At 37.1% G+C, this 20,477-nt stretch overlaps 1 protein-coding gene across 1 annotated transcript in view; it reads right to left on the bottom strand.

Moving 5' to 3' along the window:
- Positions 1-4,773: 4,773 nt before the first annotated feature.
- Positions 4,774-20,477, bottom strand: part of LOC139692150 (cholecystokinin receptor type A-like) — a 54,813-nt gene continuing 39,109 nt past the window's right edge. Inside the window, exons 2-6 of the mRNA XM_071590207.1 lie at positions 19,660-19,845; positions 18,700-18,826; positions 11,215-11,438; positions 8,152-8,314; positions 4,774-4,956 (exon numbers count right to left, since the gene is read on the bottom strand). Coding sequence (XP_071446308.1) covers positions 4,774-4,956; positions 8,152-8,314; positions 11,215-11,438; positions 18,700-18,826; positions 19,660-19,845 — 883 coding nt within the window. The remainder of the gene's footprint in view (positions 4,957-8,151; positions 8,315-11,214; positions 11,439-18,699; positions 18,827-19,659; positions 19,846-20,477) is intronic.

Genomic DNA, 20,477 nt, shown 5'->3' with positions numbered 1-20,477 from the left:
TTATTTGATATATAAAGTAACTTTCAGCAAATCAAATAAAAAAATAAGAGAATGAATAAAATAGGATCCTTTTGTTTTGTTTGCTTTACTTCGCTTTGTTATATAGTAGATAGCTCGTAGTATCGGCGCTCAGATGTTCTAGATACCATCAGCAGTTCTTTGAAAGAGCCGCCTACATCGCGATTGTTTCAAACCTGTCTTGAGTAATTTTTTTTAATTTAGATTTTTCTCAAGAAAAGTACCCATGTTGAAGAAAATCGTATACAGCGATGTTTAAGCTATTAGTCATCAATTTTGCGAAAGGAAAAGGAAACCGCCAGTCTGCCAGGATTTATCCATTAATAAATCTTGTAAATCAAAGTTACGTTCTTGTTGGGAAAAGCGAATGATTGATGCCTGGTATGAAAGACTACACAAAATCGGGGAGGATTAAGAGTGACGTGTGTAAAAAATGGATTTGAAAAACCTCTAGGTAATATTTCAACGCCACTGCTAGAAAATGAGGAAGATTTAACTTCAGAGAGTGAACTCGGTGATGTGCCTGAAGAGATGATAAATGCATTTAGTTCATTTAATTGTGATTCAGGTGAGGAATTTCTTGAATTTGAGTGATCTACCTATCCAGGCATATATTAAGTATGTGTATATAATACGCTGTACTCTCCGTTTTCGTGAAGTACTACGTATTAGATTAAATGACGTATAGAAATTGTTTCTTCTTTTTCTCATGGATTTATAAGATGAAATATCTGTAAAAGTAACAGATCTGTATAAAATGGAATGCAATTAGAAAGGCATGCTTCCAGACTAATTTATTTTTGCGAGACTTTTCGTTAAATTATTGGGTACATAGGTATGTAAATGTTTGGATTTTTTCAATTTCCATTACATAACGCGCATCGTCATTTTTTCCATCATCTGTACATTTTTGTATAGATAACGCGCGCGTTATCGATGGGAAAATACGGTACTTGGCGTTTTGGTTGTTATGTTGGCAGCTGTGGTCATTTTACATCGGAGACGGGGACAGACCAGAGGTAGTTTGTCTGTCTGCAGAAGACGGCTGGAGCACTAGAGCAGGTGGAACAATTTACGCATCTCGGAAGTGTTATAGACCAAAATGGTCAAATTAGTTGGGACGTAAGGAGAAGAATTGCGCTAGGCAAAGAGACTTACACAAGGAGGAGGGAGTTGATGACAGGGGCATTGAGAAAAGGCTTGTTTAAACTTTGATATGGAGCGTAGTTATGTACAGCCCGGAAGCATGGTCTCTGAAGCAGGTGAATGGATGTAGATTGGAGGCTTTTGAAATTTTGGAGTGAAGAAAGCCGGAGAGGGTGAACTGGATGGAAAGGAAAACAAATGAGAATGTGCTAGGTATGGTGGATGAGGAGAGGGGGTTGTTGGGAGAAATCAAAAGGAGGCAGGAAAAACATATGAAGGTTGTATTGATTGGCAGTGGGATGTTAAAGACTGTAGTAGAGGGGAGAATGTTTGGCAAATGATGAAAGGGAAGGAATAGGATAGGGATTTTGGATGGGATGAAGGGAGGAAGGAAGTAAACAAAGATGAAGAGGGACTTGTTGTAGAGTAGGATGCTGGACTGTGTGTTGTCAGGAGAAACAACATATTTACGTGGGAGTTGTGTCCATCCAAAACCTACCTTAGCTGCTGGATTACTAAAGTAAAATATGTATGTGTGTGTGTATATATATATAAAAATATATATATATATATATATATATATATATATATATATATATATATATATATATATATATATATATATATATATATATATATATATATATATATATATATATATATATATATATATATATATATATAAGATATGAGCCATAAACACAGTAATCAACCCAAAGGTTGGTTAGGTCGGTGATGGTAGAGTTCACCCAGTACTAAGCCCAACGGTGTGTGAAATTCACACATCAGGGTAGGGGGGCTAGTTCCTTTCTCTGTGCCGGTTATGGTTTCCCAGGAAGATATGGTAACCAAAAAATCACATAGCTTGGGTTGAGATGCAAGTGCCCAGAGACTTGCCCAGGTATCGAACGCGAGACCCTCCGGTCAGTAGTGCAACTCTCTACCCCCTGGACTACTGCGGCCCAATAAAAATAAAATATCAACACACTAACATACTAGTTATTAACACTTAACACTCAAGATTCACCTCTCTCAAGGGACCAACAACTAAAAATGTATTTCCTCCAACTTACCTTGTACTCTATTAGATTTCATCTCATCTTTACAACAGAGTGATAGGAAAGGTGCCAGACATTTCCATTTTGCACACGAGTGGACCATAGTGGTTCTTAAACTGCTGGACATGACACTAAAAAGAAAGATAATGTTATTACTAGCTATTAACAGAAATAGTATATAGGTTTACCTGACTGAACAAAATTATACCACATGTTTTGGTATAACAGTTAATTTAGTAATTCATGACATATTTAATCAATATATACCAGCTTATTTAAACATTTCTTTATTTTTTTTGCCAATTTTTATTACAAATTTCAATAATATGCAATAACATATGTACATTCATCCTTTTATTCAATAGTTTACTTAACTCTTAATGCCTTCCTTAAAAATGATGAAATTTTATCTGATAATGAGGGAAAACTATAAAATCCTGATACATAAATGGGTAGAAAATTAAAGCATAATGCACAGTTCTATTTTAATTTCAATTCATATAATTTATATTTTCATTGGGAAATGGAATGGAATCTAATTTATTCAGTCAGAATTCATTATGCATGAGTGCAACTATAGAGAACTTTGGGGAACTGAAGTTAAGACTATGATTTCAATTTATTGAAGAACGCCATGGTTGTTATGGCTCAAAAAATTTTTCAATGGGCAAAGTAAAATGGATAATATTTCCCATCTAGGTATTGTTTCAACAAGTCTAATGTTGCTACAGTAATTTTGGCATTTGATTAATGGTTAAGTATCCATTTATGCTCAATCAGTCACAAAGTTAAGAATACATGATAGGTTTAGAACTCTTGAGCCATATTAAAGTGTTAGTAAATTCGTATGCTCATGTAATGAAATATACATGAACCATTTTATCTTAAATTCTGATAAAATAACTAAGCTAAATGTATAATGTGTATAATTGATTAAGTAAGACATGTACATGACAAGATAATCAGTTTTAAATAAACATTATCACAATCAAAGCTAAAGTCACCAACAATAATAACAGGTTATTGATTTAAATGAATGTCTAAGGAATAAATTACTCCATAGGAGAATTCTGTCCACTCCCATCCCATGGGAATAAGCATATTACATGATTGACAGAAAGGATAAAGAGATGAGAAATGAAAATTAACTTCCTAATTAAAATTAATAAATGAAAAAATAACCCAAATGGGAGTGTTAGTTGTTGCTTGTTTCAATCTCCACACGTACAGGGTAGAAAACTAAATGTTTTTTATTGTGGAAATGATGTTAATAGATTACATGAGCAATGAATTTTTGTTAAAAAAGAAGGAAATATTTTTATGACTCAATTAAAGAGTTCCATTTGATTCTCATTGGCCATGGAGGATCATTATTAACCACTCCAATTTTATTTACTTTTTGACTTGTTTTAGAGGTCATTCATTAACCACATTGTGTGTATAGGATCTTTATATTGTGTCATACAAAGGAAAGGGCACTTCAGGGTTCTGCCACTGAAATTTCTTAGCAAGAGTTTAAGATTAATGTTCACAATGAATCACAACTTATCACACACAAATGGCACAAGAACCAACTAATTTGATGACAGAATTTGTGTTTAAAAGAAGATAAATAAAAAAGAAAGAATCCCAAATATTGCTATGATATGGTGAAACAGGGTACGATAATTTGCTATAAAGAGTTTAGCAATTATAGTTTTAAATATTTCTCATTATTGGAATCATAAGATGGAAATATTTCAAAAAGTGGTCAAGACATTTTAGAAGAGTGGGAAGTCCAGAATCCAGTGAAGTTATCATTTAACAGAATGAGAGGGAACAAAATTAGCAATAGCTATGCCCCATGATTTTAAACATTTCATAGCTAGCAGTATAGCCTATGGCCCTTACTATGGCTTTCAAGGGTTTCATAAGGGATTGATCTTATTTTTCAATCAAAAATGCTCTGGAAGAACATGTTTTATTTAAGTTACTTAGTAATTTCATTCAAGAATCTTGAAACCATTTGGCCATTTCTCATGGTTATTTCCTTTAATTTGGCTCTAATTATATCAGTGCGGATGATGAAAAATCATGGGCTTTAGCCCAAAGATTGGGTTGACTAATAGGTGAATGGTAGACCTTAACATGTATATTAGAGCACTAGTGTGTCTTCAAATCAGACTTGCAGAGTAGGGATGCCAGCTTCTCTTTCACTGCCCTCTTTGGCTTCCCAGTAGGGTCTGATACATAGAAAATTACTCTCGGTTTGGACAGAAGAGATGAGAGGTACCTATCCCCCAGGGTCATACATGGGACCCATCCCTTCACCATATTTATAGGACAAATGCTTTAACCACTATTGTTATATACTGCCATGAATGAAAATGAATTGAAATTTAATTTGATTTAAGCCGAAATAATACTAAATAAAATAATTAATCAAAAAGTATCTTTATTTTTGCAGTTCACTACTCATTTGGTAGATCCTGTTAACCTGAATATCCCCCATGATTAATTGGATTCTTCCACATTAGAAAGGGAAAGTCTTGTGTGACAAGTGTGGGGACTCTCACCTGTATATGATGGGGTTGAGACAAGAGTGGAGGAAGGGCAAGAGGTTGAAGGCAACTCGCAAGTTGTAGTTTAGAGCCTGGAATTGAGTGAGACCATACTTAATAATGGCATTCATGACAAATCGAGGACCCCAACAGGCCAGGAAAAGGATCACCACAAGGATCAGCATTTGGATCACCTGAGGAAGACAAAAATTGGATAAACATTGGCATGGAAAAAATTGGGTAAGTGCCAAAATTTGACCCTCAATGATAAATTTACTTCACTACCATCTGCATTCTCAAGAGAAGACTTGAATCATCTTTTATCTTCAGAAAACATTACTCAAAAGAGTTAAGTCAGACACATTAGACCATGGAACTATTTCATAAAGGAATATGAGTACATGATCACGCCAATTCTGGGAATAATTTTAGGCACAGAGCCATTGGCCAATTTTCTCAATGGAGCAGTAAAAAAAATCAAAATGTCACATTGTTAAATTCAAATTGGTGTGGAAAAACTGAAGTTTTCATTCCAAATGAGTGATGAGTAAAGATTTGGCGGCAAATTTTTATTCCTTTTATAATTAATTTTCATTATAAGCCGTCTGATTGGAATAACTACCACTGAATGTGGTAAAATAGGTACAGGAATAACAGGTACCACATGCTCTATGTTTTTCAGTTCCCTATTTCAGCAAAATCTCATTTATTAATGACCTCAAATACCACTTGCACATTAGGAAGTTAACATTCATCATTATGCATTAGAATGATGGAAAGGCATAATTTGGATTCAATATAAAAATTTTAACTGTTTATTTTCTTTGTAATATTTCATAAATATTCACTTTAGGCTGTAATAACTTAGCATTATCAGAGTTAATGTTGAACAATTAAGTTTTATCTGTTGATGTCGGACTACACCTGAGGATCATGATTTTGACACAGAATGCAGGGGCTGGAGTATCTAATGTATGATATGTTTTGTCCCGGGGCACCAAAATTGAGTCTAGATGATTTTTTTGAGATTCTTCCCAGATTTTAAATTGGAAAACAGTGGGTAAATGACATGTTTTCCTTCATGAATACATTTTTTTGTAAGCCAGCCACATGACTTACTTAAAAACTTGGATATCTTGGGGTATAACAGTAATCAAGAAGTTATTGAAGATTAAGAAGGTATTGATAATTGACAGTGCACACTATTATCACTGAAAATTTGGCAATGCGAGAGATCTGCGCTAAACTCTTGCCAAAGGGCTTGACGGATGATCAAGAGCAGAGTAGTGTCTGCTTGTGAAGACCTTCTGCAATGATTCCCCAACCCCCTTACAGTCCCCACTTGGCACCAGCAGACTATTTCCTTTTCCCAAAAGCAAAATCCTCCTTCAAAGGACACCACCATCGGACCCTAAGTGCAGTCAAAGGAGCTTGCACGTGTACCTTTGAGGACCTTCCGAAATCCTCCTACCAGGGAGCCTTTGAGTGGTGGAAAAGCCTCTGGCAATAGTGTGTCACCACTCAGGGGATGTGCTTTGAAGAATTTAGATTCAATTTAGCAGTTTCTGAAATAAGTCTATTTTTCTGATAGTTTTTATATTAACCATGTATGTATGCTAAAGGTGGGTCGCGGTAGTCCAGTGGGTAGAGCGTTGGACTGCTGACCGGAAGGTCCCGGGTTCTCTAAATTGAGAGAATATTCAGTATTTGCATGAACGTATTTTTGATAGAAGTAGCTTATCAAATTGGAGATCTGGAAAACCTCGATAAGGGCGATTACGTAACATCTATTTTCATATTGCATATGATTAAAAGTAATGGCATAGTTTTTTTTTACTTCTAAAGAAACAGAAAATCATGTTGAATATTAAATTAAAATCTTAAACTTCGAGACTAAAGCTCACTTCGAGACTAAAGCTCACCTCGAAACAGATAATTTTATGCTCGGGGAACAAAAGGAACTCAAACTATTGTCGAGAATATAAAAAATAATAATTTTCAATATCCATCAAATCAAAAATACTCCGCTCTTGGGAAAGGGGGCATGGCCATCGTGATTTCAATATGTACCGCTATTGGATTCACCAATGGGCTAATTGATATGAATTCGTATTTAACGAAGGGAAAATAGTAACGAAACACTTCGATATTAATGGAGCGATTTTTTTAAATCGCGTAGTGGTCGTCTACCACCGCGTAGTGGTGGTTTTGTGCTCCTCTCCAAGCAGCCTTTGATGATGTGGAATCCGTCATCGTATCATAACGTATCCCCCCGTCTCAGTCAGTATTCCACCCTTCTCCTGTGCACTGCCGATTTGAACGTCCCCTTGCCCAATGCCTCGCCTGTCCACTTATACCCGCGCGGAAGTAGAGCACGTTCACCGAGTTTAGATGACCCCGCTCGTACTAATTTATCAAACTCTATTGAGGTGCATTGCAAAACCAAGGTGATCACACCTCAAAAGAGTTTGATGAACGACGAAGAACTGGAACTAATCCAATTTTGTTCCGAGGTCACCTGCGTGTTATCTTGCAAGAAAGGGGTCGAAGAGGGTCCATGAACACCATACCACGTGCATAGTGTGCGTATTAATATTGAACACAGTGCCAACTTGAATGAATAAAATTGAGGAAAAGCACTGATAAATGGGTGGGGATATATTGTCCATTATGCTTACAGTATTTATACACATAAATAAAATTAAATACATTGCAGGATATATGTTTTAATTTCATCATAAGTGAGTCGTTGTATTGTTAACTTCTAAAGTTGTGGGTGCGGACTCCGCGCTGTGCAATGACTTGTCCTTGGATTCGGAAATACATTTTGCCTAATTTAAGTCAGCTAGATATCTTTCGCATTCAACTGGGCTAAATTTATTAAATGAGCTGCTATTTTGCATTACTACCTCTTTTATTATAAACTTGCCTCTCATGAAATATTATTGCAATGTACGAGATCTGTCCAATATATACGCGAACTAAGGCCATTAAAAACTTTATTTTGCAAAATTTAGTCTACATCGATTTTGTCCCCTTCAAAATACTCTCCATTCGAAACTATGCACTAATTCTATCTTCTTTTCCACTGTTTAAAGCACCCTTGGAAGTCCTCGGCACTTTGGCTTTATAGTTTTCTCGTCGTCGTCTCGTCGTCGCTTTATTGTGTCCACATCTTCCCAGTGATGTCCCCTCACCACATTTAGAATACATCCCTATATAGGTGGGAGGTTTGCCCGGGATGGCAAGTCGTTCGAGAAATATTCAGAGACGAAGTAGCCCACACACTCCCCCCAGTATTTCTGTGCAAATATATTTTTGCGGCAATGTCGGTATTGTCGGCAGTGTCGGTGCAAGTATTACTCACCGCGGCGTCAGCGAGAGCGTACCTGTTTCCTAGCCTGCTTCACGTCATTACTGGACGTCGACCTTCCGTTGACGGCGATCCGGGCGCTCCTTGGCCTCGACCTCAGCGACTGCCGCTCTGAATCGACTGATATCTTCTTCCTCATCGACACGGAGTCCGTGCTTTCACTCCCGGGCACGGCGGAACTGTAATTTGAGAACTCATATGAGTTTTTGGAAGCATTAAAATATCAGAAAATGTAATGCAAAGGAAGAATGGAAAAAGTAAAAGGGACGGAAATGAAAGTGCACGCTAGGAATGGAGGAAGATGGAGGATTTTCAGAAGAAATCCAAGGGAGGAAGTAAAGGTGGATAGAGAGAATTTTGATTGTCGATGAAATGTTGAAGACTGCGATTGAGGGGAGAACGACAAATTTTTGGGGCTGGATGAGGTCAAGGATGTAAAAAATGTGGATGTCATGGATGTAGAAACAGAGAACTACCTGTAGACAAGCGAGGATGTCTTTCACGGGGTTGGGGAAGAGATGAGACTGATGCGAGGGAAGAAGACAGTAAAAGAGTAAGAGGTATGGAGAGTTAGCTGGATTCGAAGGGCTGTGAAACAAGGGACAGCGGTAAGTTACTCGAATATTCAGAATGGATGTGTAAGATGTAGTAGTTTCCCGCGACTGACCGTAATCCACCTCAACTCCGATCTTGCGCCGTATGCCATTCATTATTGCTAATGGCAGTTCACAACTGTCTACGACATCTTCTCCATTTCAATCTCCTTTCCTCGCGGTTATTTCGGAGGGCGTCTTCTAATCTTCTTTCTCTCATCTCCTCCTTTATTCCTCCTTTCCTCGGTTTACCTATCATTCGTCATCCATTTGGCCACACTCGAAAATTAGGGATTCTCTCATTTCCCATTTGTTTTGCGTGTCCAGTATAATCTTAATTGTTATGTTTTTATGTCATCTAATTAGTGTTATTCACCTTCATAGTTTATCTAAAGTAATCATTCCCTATCCTTTTGTTTTTCATTTTCCCGCTGGTCATCTCTTAAAGTCCACCTTGATCGTTAATTGTAATCTTTCGGATTTTTATATTGACCGTTCTTAACCGCTATAAATTACGTTGATTTTTATGGTGGCATTTTAAATTCTATGCTTGTTTTCTTTGATATGGACTGGCTCTAAAATAAAGTTTGAAAATGTTTATTATTTTTTACCTTCAACGCAACTTTCTTTTATGACCGTATCCAGCATTCCATTATTACGAAAAGCTTTTCCCCAGTTATTTACATATATTCCGTTTTGTTTATATTGACTTCAAGACCCCCAATTTCGATATTCTTCTATGATTTTTCGTGTCGTGTATTCTAGATTTTTATAATGCCGTGCTATAAGAACTTGGTCCCCTGCATAGCTTAGCTTTCATGTCAAACATTCCCCAGAGGCGCGCCCATTCTATTTCATTTATTTTTCCAGCCTTTTAGTACTTGCTCTAAATAGATCTCAAGAATGCGGAGAAAGACATCATCCCTGCTTAATTCCCTTGTTTACCAAAACTCCCTGGGAAAATTCACTTCATATTTTAATCTTTAGTTCACTAATTTGTACAAATGCATTCTTAATCGATTTTATCAGATTTACATTCATATTAGTGTTTCTAAATATGCTCACTATTTTTGGTAGAGTCCCGTATACTTCTTTTTAAATATCTATTTATAGGAAAAATAATGTTAGTTCCCACAGATGTATCAGATTTTTGTCTTTTAGTTGTGTTAAAAAAGTATAGTCCATGCCTATTGAATCTTCCCTATTGAAACCCATATCGGTCTTCTATCTTCCTATTTTACACTCTTTTTTTCTAGTTTATGTTTTACTTTTAAACTAATATGAATGTAAATCTGATAAAATCAATTGTTTTACTTTATTTTCGTCTGATTTGCTAATATACTGGGGACTGATATTCCACAATAATTTTCACGCTCGCTCTTATTGCCTTTTTTTATAAATTTTCAAGCTGAGAGGAAATTCTCCATTTTCTTCGCATCCTCTGGGACTTCTTCCGAATTTAGGCATGTGTTAAAGAGTTCTATTGATGCGATGAATGGCAATTTTAGGACCATCTTTTAAAAGTTCTCCTGGAATGTATCCAGGGCACACAGTCATTCTATTTTAAAGGGGATACGAACATTTACACGTACAAAGTCCTCTCTGATATCACAGCCTTGAATGTTATGGACGAGCCAACTATTAATTTATCTTACATATTACCTTCATATCAAAATTCATTTCTATCCTTCGTTAACACGGTTTCCAAATATGTTTTCAATTTCTCTTCTCTAACAGCTATTATTAAATATTTCTACCTATACTGCCTCAATTATCTCAAGGACCTCCAACTTTCTATGCTCCGATGTAAGTGTTTAAATGGTTGCATTAATTTTCCTGATAAGCATTTTTTGTATTATTTTTTTACATACTATCGCTTGTGCTTCTCTGTTGGCAACTGTATTATTTTCTGCTTCCATGTCCCACCAATATGGTTATATTTGTTTCTTTCTCATAGTAACCTTACCATTTACATGTAACGACATGTACACCCTAGGAAATATGCCTGCAAAGCTCATCTGCATTTCAAGTGACAGAGTAGTTTAGCATCTATTTGACATTGGTAAAGTTGTCTTATGCACACTTCGTTTCTCTCTTTGTTATCTCCGACTCTGTTGTTTGTATGCTAGGTATTTGCACAAAAAGTGAAAGTATAATTTTTAATTATTATTGCTGATTATATTCAGGAAATACAGGTCAATGTAGGTCAATAACTACACCGTAAATATTTTCAACAGCCCCAAAATTTCTTTCTAAAATGGCAAATCAAGCGTTCTTGATAGTTTGGTTATTTTGATAAATCATTCAAAAAATTATGAGGAGATAAGGAAGGAGATTTTTTTAGGCTAAAAGATGACCACTTTCTTTGCAAATAACTTCCGAAGTTCACAGTCATGCTTCCCCGAGCACTCTTTACATATCAAAACCAACTCCGACACGTGGATCTAATATTAAGAGCAAAAGGATGAGGTTGATGAGAGGCTCACCTGCAGATTCGCGTCATCGCAGCCATATTCTTCGTGGATATCCAGAGTTCTTTTATGACTCGAGCGTAGCAAATGACCATGAGGAGGAACGGCAACAGCAGCAGGGCAACCAGTAAATATATGGCGACAATGAATCCCCTTAGGCTGCCATCGTCGTCTTCGTCATTGCAATAGCACATGGTAATGGTTGTGTGGTTGTTGTAAAACTCGATCGAGTATGAGGCCTACGAGAGAGAAATCAATCAATATCTACTGGTGGAGAGGGGGTTGACTGAATGGCGGAAATCGCATCCAAAATTTTTCAGCAGCATTGATTTATAGTCTTTATTTTTTCACCTGTCTACAAGAAAGTAAACTAATTCATTGCCCTTTAATTAAAAAAAATCTCATCTGCTATATATATGTGTGTGTACATGCATGTGCATATTTGTGTGTTAAATTACTTTAGTGAGGTCCTATTAATTTCACTCGTATAGTCCATAATAATGCATCAATATGCACATGTGTTTGTTAATTTTTATTAACAATTAACATAATCTCAAGAGTATTTAAGGATCAACAAAACTTGCAAAAAAAATGACTGTTTAGTTGCCATGCATATCATCGTCTATGAATTCTTCTTACTTAAGTAGCTTTGTGACTGATTGATCAGTTAAGTTCAAGTCTGCTCGAATATTTTGCATGAGAAGAACCAAAATCCATGTATGTTGGGTAAATGTACCTTTTGGGTAAATTTTCTAAATTTTACAGTTTTTTAGATTTTTTCGGAAAATAAAATCACATTCTGTGGGCTGAAGCTTCCTCTTTCATCATTCTGATGTTTCCTACTGTTAGGAAGTGACACGTATTAGGTTCGATGGTGCCATAATAGCGAGCACCTGCCTGCTTGAAAAATATGAACGTTAACTCTGACGGTATTTGGCACAAACCTAGTTGTTCTCGAATTCATTTCATCGGGCAAATCGTGGTTGATCACCTTAATAGATCAACCGTGAATACTCAATGCAACAATTTCAGAGGGTAAAAATCATTCGCCTTGACTGGGATCTCAGTCAAGGCGAATGATTTTTACACTCTGAAATTGTTGCATTGAAATGCACATTAGCGGATGACTCCGTTAAAAGTTACTGTTGCGGCATCTCCCGCAGTTTCTTTGGAAACCGTGAGCACCTTTTTTTTCCTACTTTTGACGGAAAAGCCGAGAATTTGAACACACATCCCCAAATACTACTAAGTAATGTTTTCATTTACGATGTTTATGCGAAGTAGCAAAGGAAATGTCACATTTTTAACCGCACGTTTTGACTTCAGGGTTATTTTTTCGATCTGGTACCCATAACTGTGAAAATTAAATCGTGTACAATTAATTCCTTATGCAGCGATTAATTATTGACCACTACTCTTTGAATACGAGACGGCTCTTGATTCGAAAGAAAGGTAGCAATCAACACACACGAAATTGGTTTAAGGCACAGAAATTTCTGTTCCTTTAGCCAGGGCCTTAATAGGATATAACATTAATATATATGGTCACAAATTACCCAGTCAGTTGCTTCGTATCAAAGTGAAGCCTTTTCATATTTCATCGGAGGGATATAGTTATCATTTTTTGATAGTCCTTGCCTTAAAATTTAAAAAAAAAATGTTAAGAGTCGTTTGAAAGTAACAAAGGGCGTCTTTTAATTAAATCCGGTTATTTCGACGCTCTTTGAACCCACCTACCCGTAATTGCAAGGATCCATAAGAAATTAACTCCTCCTCTCCCAAATAACGTTATTAACGATGCCATCATTATTCTAGCAAATATGCACGTTACCAAAAAAACAAAATAATACTTTTTTTCAGGATAATATGCTTTCCACTTTAATTATATATTCCCATTGAAAAAACGCACAATTGCATGAAACAAAACTTGTTTTTTTTTTAATTTCAGTTATGCCCAAATATATACGTTGAAATAATAAATGAAAACATTTGAATTTTTTTCAGCAGGTTAATGAATGTGGAAATACCTTAAGATTATGACCAAGTGGGAAGAAATTAGGCAGGCAGATTTTTAATGCACGATTACCGGCCTTCGGTAATCGTAATCTAGGTTAAATAATAAATAATTCTGGAGCGGCAGTTTGATGATTTTTAAGGATAAACACGATGTTATCTTAGGCGATCGAGGATAATTAAATCCTTTCTTTATTAGCAATGGCTGAAATAATTCAGTGATGAACCTTACATAAGATTCAACTTGACCCTCTCTCTTCCCCGTTAGGAAACGTAATGAAATGGACCTCTCTCTCAAGAGCTTAACACAATTAAGGGACAGTCCCAAAGTGGGAAATCTGAGTGTTTCATTTCAAGAATCATTGAAATGGAACTCTTTAAAAACTCAGGCCGATGAGAAATTCATTGAGACTTATTTTGCAGGCCTACTACTTTATAATAGATATGTCAATCTGATTAGTTTTTTTACATTAATGATTAAAAAATAGCTTTGTGAAACCATTCGCCCATCATGATGAATCGTCAAGTACGCGTTTGTCGACTGAATTGGCATTTGATAAGAAATAAATATGATTTCTATGCGTTAGATATTCCGTTTCCTTTTACTGATTTTCATCCTTTAAAAAACATAAACTCCGCCGCCCCACGTAAGCGTGTTGCATAGTTAGGAAGAGCAGTTGGCGTGGATATATTGATACACTCTTTCGTTAATGCCAACGGGTGGAGTCTCTCAGAACTGAAGCTTGAGTAATCCCGATTGGTTAACTTAGAATTTGTTAATCTTCCCATTTGGTATGCGGACAGTGAGCATCCCTCGGCATCATCGAAGAAGGTTTTATATCCTCAGATTTCCTCGGAGTGCTCCCATTTGTTAACGTGTGTGCAATGACGATTGCCTAATTAGAAGGATAAAAATAATCTTCCTGCCCGGTCGGGGAACTACAGATTTATGTTCTCCCAACGATTGGAGCCACTTCGCACTGAAAATAGCTTGGCGCCATTAAAAGTGATACGTATCGTTTGATTCACGGTGCTCGTGAAGATGACTATCGGAAATCAAGAAAACTGACAGAGCAAAGGACGAAAGCAGTAAGAATACGGAGGAGATAAGTACAAAAGAGAAAAACGGTCGCGATGAGGAAAGAAAGACCAGGGGATGAAGGAAAATAATGTCTTATGGTAGATTCATTGAAGGCTGAAAGGAAATTAACAAGGGATAGAGAAGAATTAAGACAATAGTTCATGTTCCAATTGAAAATTTATGATGAGAGCCTATTGAAGTGGAATTCTAATGTCAGCATGATTGAGGCATTTTGATTCCATGTCGTAGTATTCGAACCCTCGACTCTGCAGCTGAAAATTGATTGATTTAATAAAAGAATTGAGACGGAGAAACCACGACCCACGGGGCTCTTGACTAAGGTGCCACAGAGTTATTTTTCGAGAGAAAAGTGTGCCCCTGGAAGTAAATTGCAACTTGAAGCCCAGCTAATACACGTATATTTGCACTCATTTGATCCTAGTTTAAAAGTTTTTCAGCATTTTTCAAATTTTCCATCCCCGATTTTTGCTTCAACATCCTCTACGCTATAAGACTGGACATTCAAATTGTTTCACATGGTATGTCTAGAATGTAATTTTGAGCTTTAATATCTTAATCCTTGGATTGGTAATATTACCGTCTTCTTCGACAGGCCCAGAGTAATAATCAAGAACTTGGTCAGAAATCCAGCGTTATATATATATATATATATATATATATATATATATATATATATATATATATATGTATGTATGTATGTATATATATGTATGTATATATGTATATATAACCTTTATGTATTCTTTAAAAAAATATAAGCCGTTAATTATTTTAGTTACCTTGGTAGAAATTACCGGACCAGCCAAAATGAAAGCGAAAATCCAGACGATTACAATAGCTCTTCGGCAATTACTCATTGTACAAAAAGATCTTGATCTCATTGGATAAACGATTACTATGTACCTGAAAAGAAATATATAGCAGTAAATACAATGCATAGTTATAGTTTATAACACAGAATTCTTTATGAGCGTTTTTCCCTTTCCTTTTCGCGAAACGGCAAAAAACATACATACGGACATGGGAAAAAGGATAGAAACACCCGTGAAATATGAAAACAAAGTTAGTTGGGAAGGTGAAATGGTCTGGTTATTTTTAAGCAGAAAAGTTTCCTTGATCGGGACTTGAGCTGCGGACCTAAATAAGCCGGATCTATGCTCTACCTATTAAATTATTAAATAAATGCAATCATCACTGAAATCCGCGATTTTTTTCTGCCACCACCTTCTGCCATATATATATATATATATATATATGGCAGTTATTATATATATATAAATAAACCATAAACACAGTAATTAACCCGAAGGTTGGTTTGGTAGGTGATGGTAGAGTTGACCAATAACTAAGCGCGACGGCGTGTGAAATTTACACATCAGGGTAGGGGGGGCAATGCCTTTCCCTGTGCCGGTAATGGTTTCTCAGGAAGATCTGGTATCCGAAAAATCACATAGCTTGGGTGGAATATATGGTAAATAAAGCCTAATAACTTCTGCAGTTAATATCATGATTATTGTTTTAGGAAAAGGATTTTTTTATCGGTACATACAGTATCCCGTAAATTCCTTGAAATGTGTTGTGTGCTCTCATCTACCAACATAATGTGAAGGGACTATTGGTAATTTTGTGTTTTTGTAATTTAAGTCTGCAAAAAACTTATTGCAATGAATTCTTCCTAGACCAGAGGTTATAATATCGTGTGACACCGTTCGTAGCATTCTTCGTTTATCGGAGGCTTTTAGTTTTTAGTTTTCCTAAGCATTTCCCTTAAAATCACATAAAAATCACATTACCTTTCTATGTTCCAATTTCTCATGGTATCCAAGATGGAGATGTGTAATGCGAAATAACACCTTGTTTTTTCATACGGTCATTTCTTTAATGTCGCTTTGTAGTTATTTCTAGCATGCGTTCCTTATTTCCAATATCAAGGCGACGATCAGTCAATTCAACCCCCTATGTTTCGTGTGGATTAGAAGTTTATTTTTTCGCAGAAGTGCATTTCAAATATTTTTTAATTTTTTTGAATGTTCCATTCGTGACAGTAATCATTACTATTTTTAAGGTTCTTGACATATTTTAGTTCACCTTGATGGATAACCGTATTACAAGGAAGACAAATTTATCTTTATCGTATACTCTGGCATTTACGCCATTGACGTAAGTACATGGAGATTAAGAGGGGTCAGATGATGCTTCTTAGAGAGACGTTGTGGGCTAATTTCACGAAATCTCGAGCACTGGGATTAATATTTATATAATCGTAAGTATTTGATCATATTTCTTACGTTTTATCAACTTTCAGAATGTTAAAGATAAACCTCAGTTTATTAAGTTACGATTAATTTCACAAAATTTAGCTTTATAATATTGATAATTGTGAGTAGCCGCGCCACCAAGTTTTATTGAAACCTAGTAAGAATACCGCGCCTACTTCTTTTTTTTTCCTCGAATCAAAGATGCCGTGAGTTTACTGGTTACGATTCCCTGGATCTGTTCCCTGGGAAACGCGTGGTTGTTTGTGAAAAATTTACTTTTACGGGTTAATGGAGGATTGGTCGTGATCTCTGGACTTTGGCCGCGTGAAACGATCCTCAATCGTTTTGAACTCTAAAGTTTTGCTGGCATCCCGCAATTGCAAAATTTTGCTCTTTTTAACACGGAGAGATTTTTTTTCCTCTCAAGAGTGTAGTTTAGTTGTTCGCAACTTATCCAACGCAGGAATGTGCACACAAACCTGGTTTGATTGACAAGCCATTTCAACCGATTTGGGCTTCAACCACTTTCCCTGCTATTCTTGGAATTCGTTTCGTTCGCGCGGTTGCAAACGACGAAACGGAAATTTGAAATCTTTGAGGAGTGAGCGTGGGATGTAAACGGACTCAGTGATGCTCTCGGCACCCTTTGATGTTGCCCCATTGCTTACGGAAAGCATTTTTTTAACGTTTCATCACCCATAGGTAAAAAAATTAAGAGCGTAACAATTATCCCAGTTTGTTTTTAAAAGGAACTCTAAATTTTTTGAGTTCATCGGAGTCTTATATGTCTACGAAGCGTGTACATTTTTCCATAGCCTTTGAGATGGGATCCGTATTATTTTAGGTACCACTTGATGAGCAAAGACAGTTGAAATCAATATCTGTCTCTAAAATAGTTTCATGTATTCTAATGTATAATCAATGTATATTCCCAATGTGCCAACAATCGTATACACCGTACCCGAATAATCTACGGTAATTGACCCATAAAGAGTAATTATTTATTTTTACATGAATAATCTACTGTATCAAATTTTAATTTAATGTAATTTTCTTACTTATTATGTTATCTGGGACATGGTAGTCCTGGGGTTCTGAACAGAGGACCCCAGGGCGCACCTCTGGGCAGCCTCAGCTTCACCCAATCTGTGTGCTTTTTGGATACTAGGTCTTCCTGGGAAACCATAGGCGGCACAGGGAAAGGAGCTGGCCCCCCTACCCTGCTAATGCGTGAATTTCACACGCCGTCGGGCTTAGTACTGGGTGAACTCTACCATCACCTACCAAACCGACCTTCGGGTTGATTACTGTGTATATGAGGCTTTATGTATGCATGGTATACATAACACAATTGAAACATTTTTGACTCCATAGAAAACTCATTTGATTCCAATATTGCTTCAGCAGCAGCAAATATTTAATAGCTTTCAGGCGAAAGCAAAATTTCAATACAGGTCTCATGTTATTTCCATCGCTTTCGTAGGTAAACTAAAGCGGCTGCTGGTGTCGCTTAAATGGTTTCAAATCAATGAAAATTGTTCAAAATAAGCATCAGATATTAAAATAACAATGCAGCCTAAAATAAAATTTTGCACTTACATAATGCGAATAATAATAGCAAGATAACTCTTAATAGGGCATCCCTCGTGCATTCTACCCTTCAAGTCGCTACAATGATGCGTAGCAGAAGGGGTAAACGTTTCTGAAACAAGGACAACAATGGAATGTACGGAAATGTTTTTGGGGGAGAACATTTGAAGTTGGATGGTAATTCACACCGCCACGGCGCCCCGTATCGAACTCTCCCTAGCCTTCGTTGAGGCCCAAGTCGTAGTCGTACCGAGGACAAATGGCTCGAAAAAGATGTTTGAAGATGATAACAAAGGGAGCTACGGAGGCTTGGAAACTCCGGTAGGGAGCAGAGTATAATTCAGAGCTGTCAGCAAGCAATCTTAGGATTATACTGGCTTTTGATCACGCTCGTATCCAGACCACCAGACTGGGGATAGTCATTGACGGGGCGGGTAGGGAGCGTAAGGGAAAGAAAACACGCATGCCTGAAAACGAAATATTTATTGGAGATAGTACCAAACAAGAGAACATCTCTGAACGAAAGCGAACTCTTACAGCACCCAAGCTCGAGCCTTGACGGTCTGTGCATTTCAGCATTTCCATCTGAAGGAGTCTTTGGGGGACAGGGATCTCCTCGACAGATATTTGCGTCTGATGCTGGCTTGTGATTAGTGAAACTCTTCTAAGGAAAGTTAAAGATTTCAGTGAGTGTATCCCTTGGACCTAAAACAATAACCACTAATGGAATATTGCTAATTGAGCGTTCCTCATCGCCCCCTATGCCTTTGGATGCTTTAATATTTCGTGTTTTTATTAATTTACCAATAACGAACTAGTGATGTAACTGTGGAAATGTGCATCAGATCAAATGGAGAAAGTTTATGCTGTATTTTATCCTTTCTTGGATACCCGACAGTTCGGAAAATTTAAGGTAATTCAGAGTCGTAGGTAGTTGAAAAGGGAGTAAAAAAATTTTAATTCACTCGCTTATCATGAGTAACTATAAATTACGTCAAATTTCAAGAGACGAGTCCCTTCACCTTTCAGGTAGACGGCACACTTAGCAGTCACTCCTTTGAATGATTCCTTCATGCTATTTCTCTTTGATTCCCTTACTGAAGGACCATTTGTGTGCTATAGAAAAAGTACGAAGGTCAGTATAATGGACAGATGGAATGGATATTTAAAAAAATCTTCGAAGATTTGGTGGCTAAAGAAGATGCCAGAGAACCCTGACGAAGAGAAGGGGGAAACTAACCTAACAGTAATCAGTAATTTGAAGTATGAAGTCTTGAAACCCGTGGTAGGAAAATCGGTGAAGGGAGGAACTTCAAAAGGAAAAGCTTGAGCAGCCTATGGGAATAAAATGAAAAAAGACGCGATTACTCTGTGAGCAGAGAAGACATTAGCGGGGAATTAAATCGAATGGCTCTGAAATGAGTTGATATGGACCGATCACAACTTTTTTACTCGTTGCGATGGCGCTGAAATGAACGTGGTATGGGCCCCTCTTACCTCTCTAACGTGATGGCCGTCAGGTTGAGCACGGAGGACGCCGCCGACACCACCTCGACGTAAGAGGCTAGCTTGCAAAGAGATTCTCCGTCTCCCCAGATATTCATGAAATATTTCAGCGTCTCCATGGGCACGCAGAAGACCAGTAGAAGGAGGTCGGCCAGGGCCAAGCTCACGAGAAATATGCTGAGGGATTGAAAGAAAGACAAGGGGGGAAATGAGTTCTCAATTTGGTTTTCCAACGAAACAATCAAAAAATTTAATTTATGGTTTTGTCGAATACGGAAATTCATCTAAATCCTCGAGAGTTGTGTTTTTCAACAAATTCTTTGATTGACGTGGGCAACTTTCAATGCGCTGATTGTGAAGATAATCGAAATGTAAAATATTATACGAATATGAATCCTGAATATAAAAGATATTTCAACATTTTTTGTGCACCAAAGTACTGACTGCCTCAACCTGAAGCTACATTGAAGAAATAGTGATAGACAAGTGAAAACTATTTTATGAGCAGCTCTACCATTTGTGGTTACAGTTTACCCATCAATCTAATACGCATCAATCCAAAAACAGGAGGGCTTTCTCATATTTTCTGTCGTAGTAGTAGTAGTATTTAGGAAAGGCGACCGACAGCTGAGGCCATTTGTGCCATAGGGGATGGGCAGGAAAGGATGAAGGTTGGAGAGAAACCCGGCGTCGGCATTAGCTTACTCTTAACGAAAGGCACCAAGGGGTAAACCGCAGCTTAACGTCCCAGCCGACGGACGGCGTACTAACACAAAGTGCCCTCCACAAAGCACCTCAAGCAGGGATCG

Source organism: Hetaerina americana, unplaced genomic scaffold, assembly GCF_022747635.1.
Source record: "Hetaerina americana unplaced genomic scaffold, ioHetAmer1.1.p SCAF_4, whole genome shotgun sequence".
In the NCBI taxonomy this organism is placed as follows: domain Eukaryota; kingdom Metazoa; phylum Arthropoda; class Insecta; order Odonata; family Calopterygidae; genus Hetaerina; species Hetaerina americana.
The sequence above is the reverse complement of the archived record's forward strand: the minus strand, read 5'-3'. Positions and strand labels throughout refer to the sequence as shown.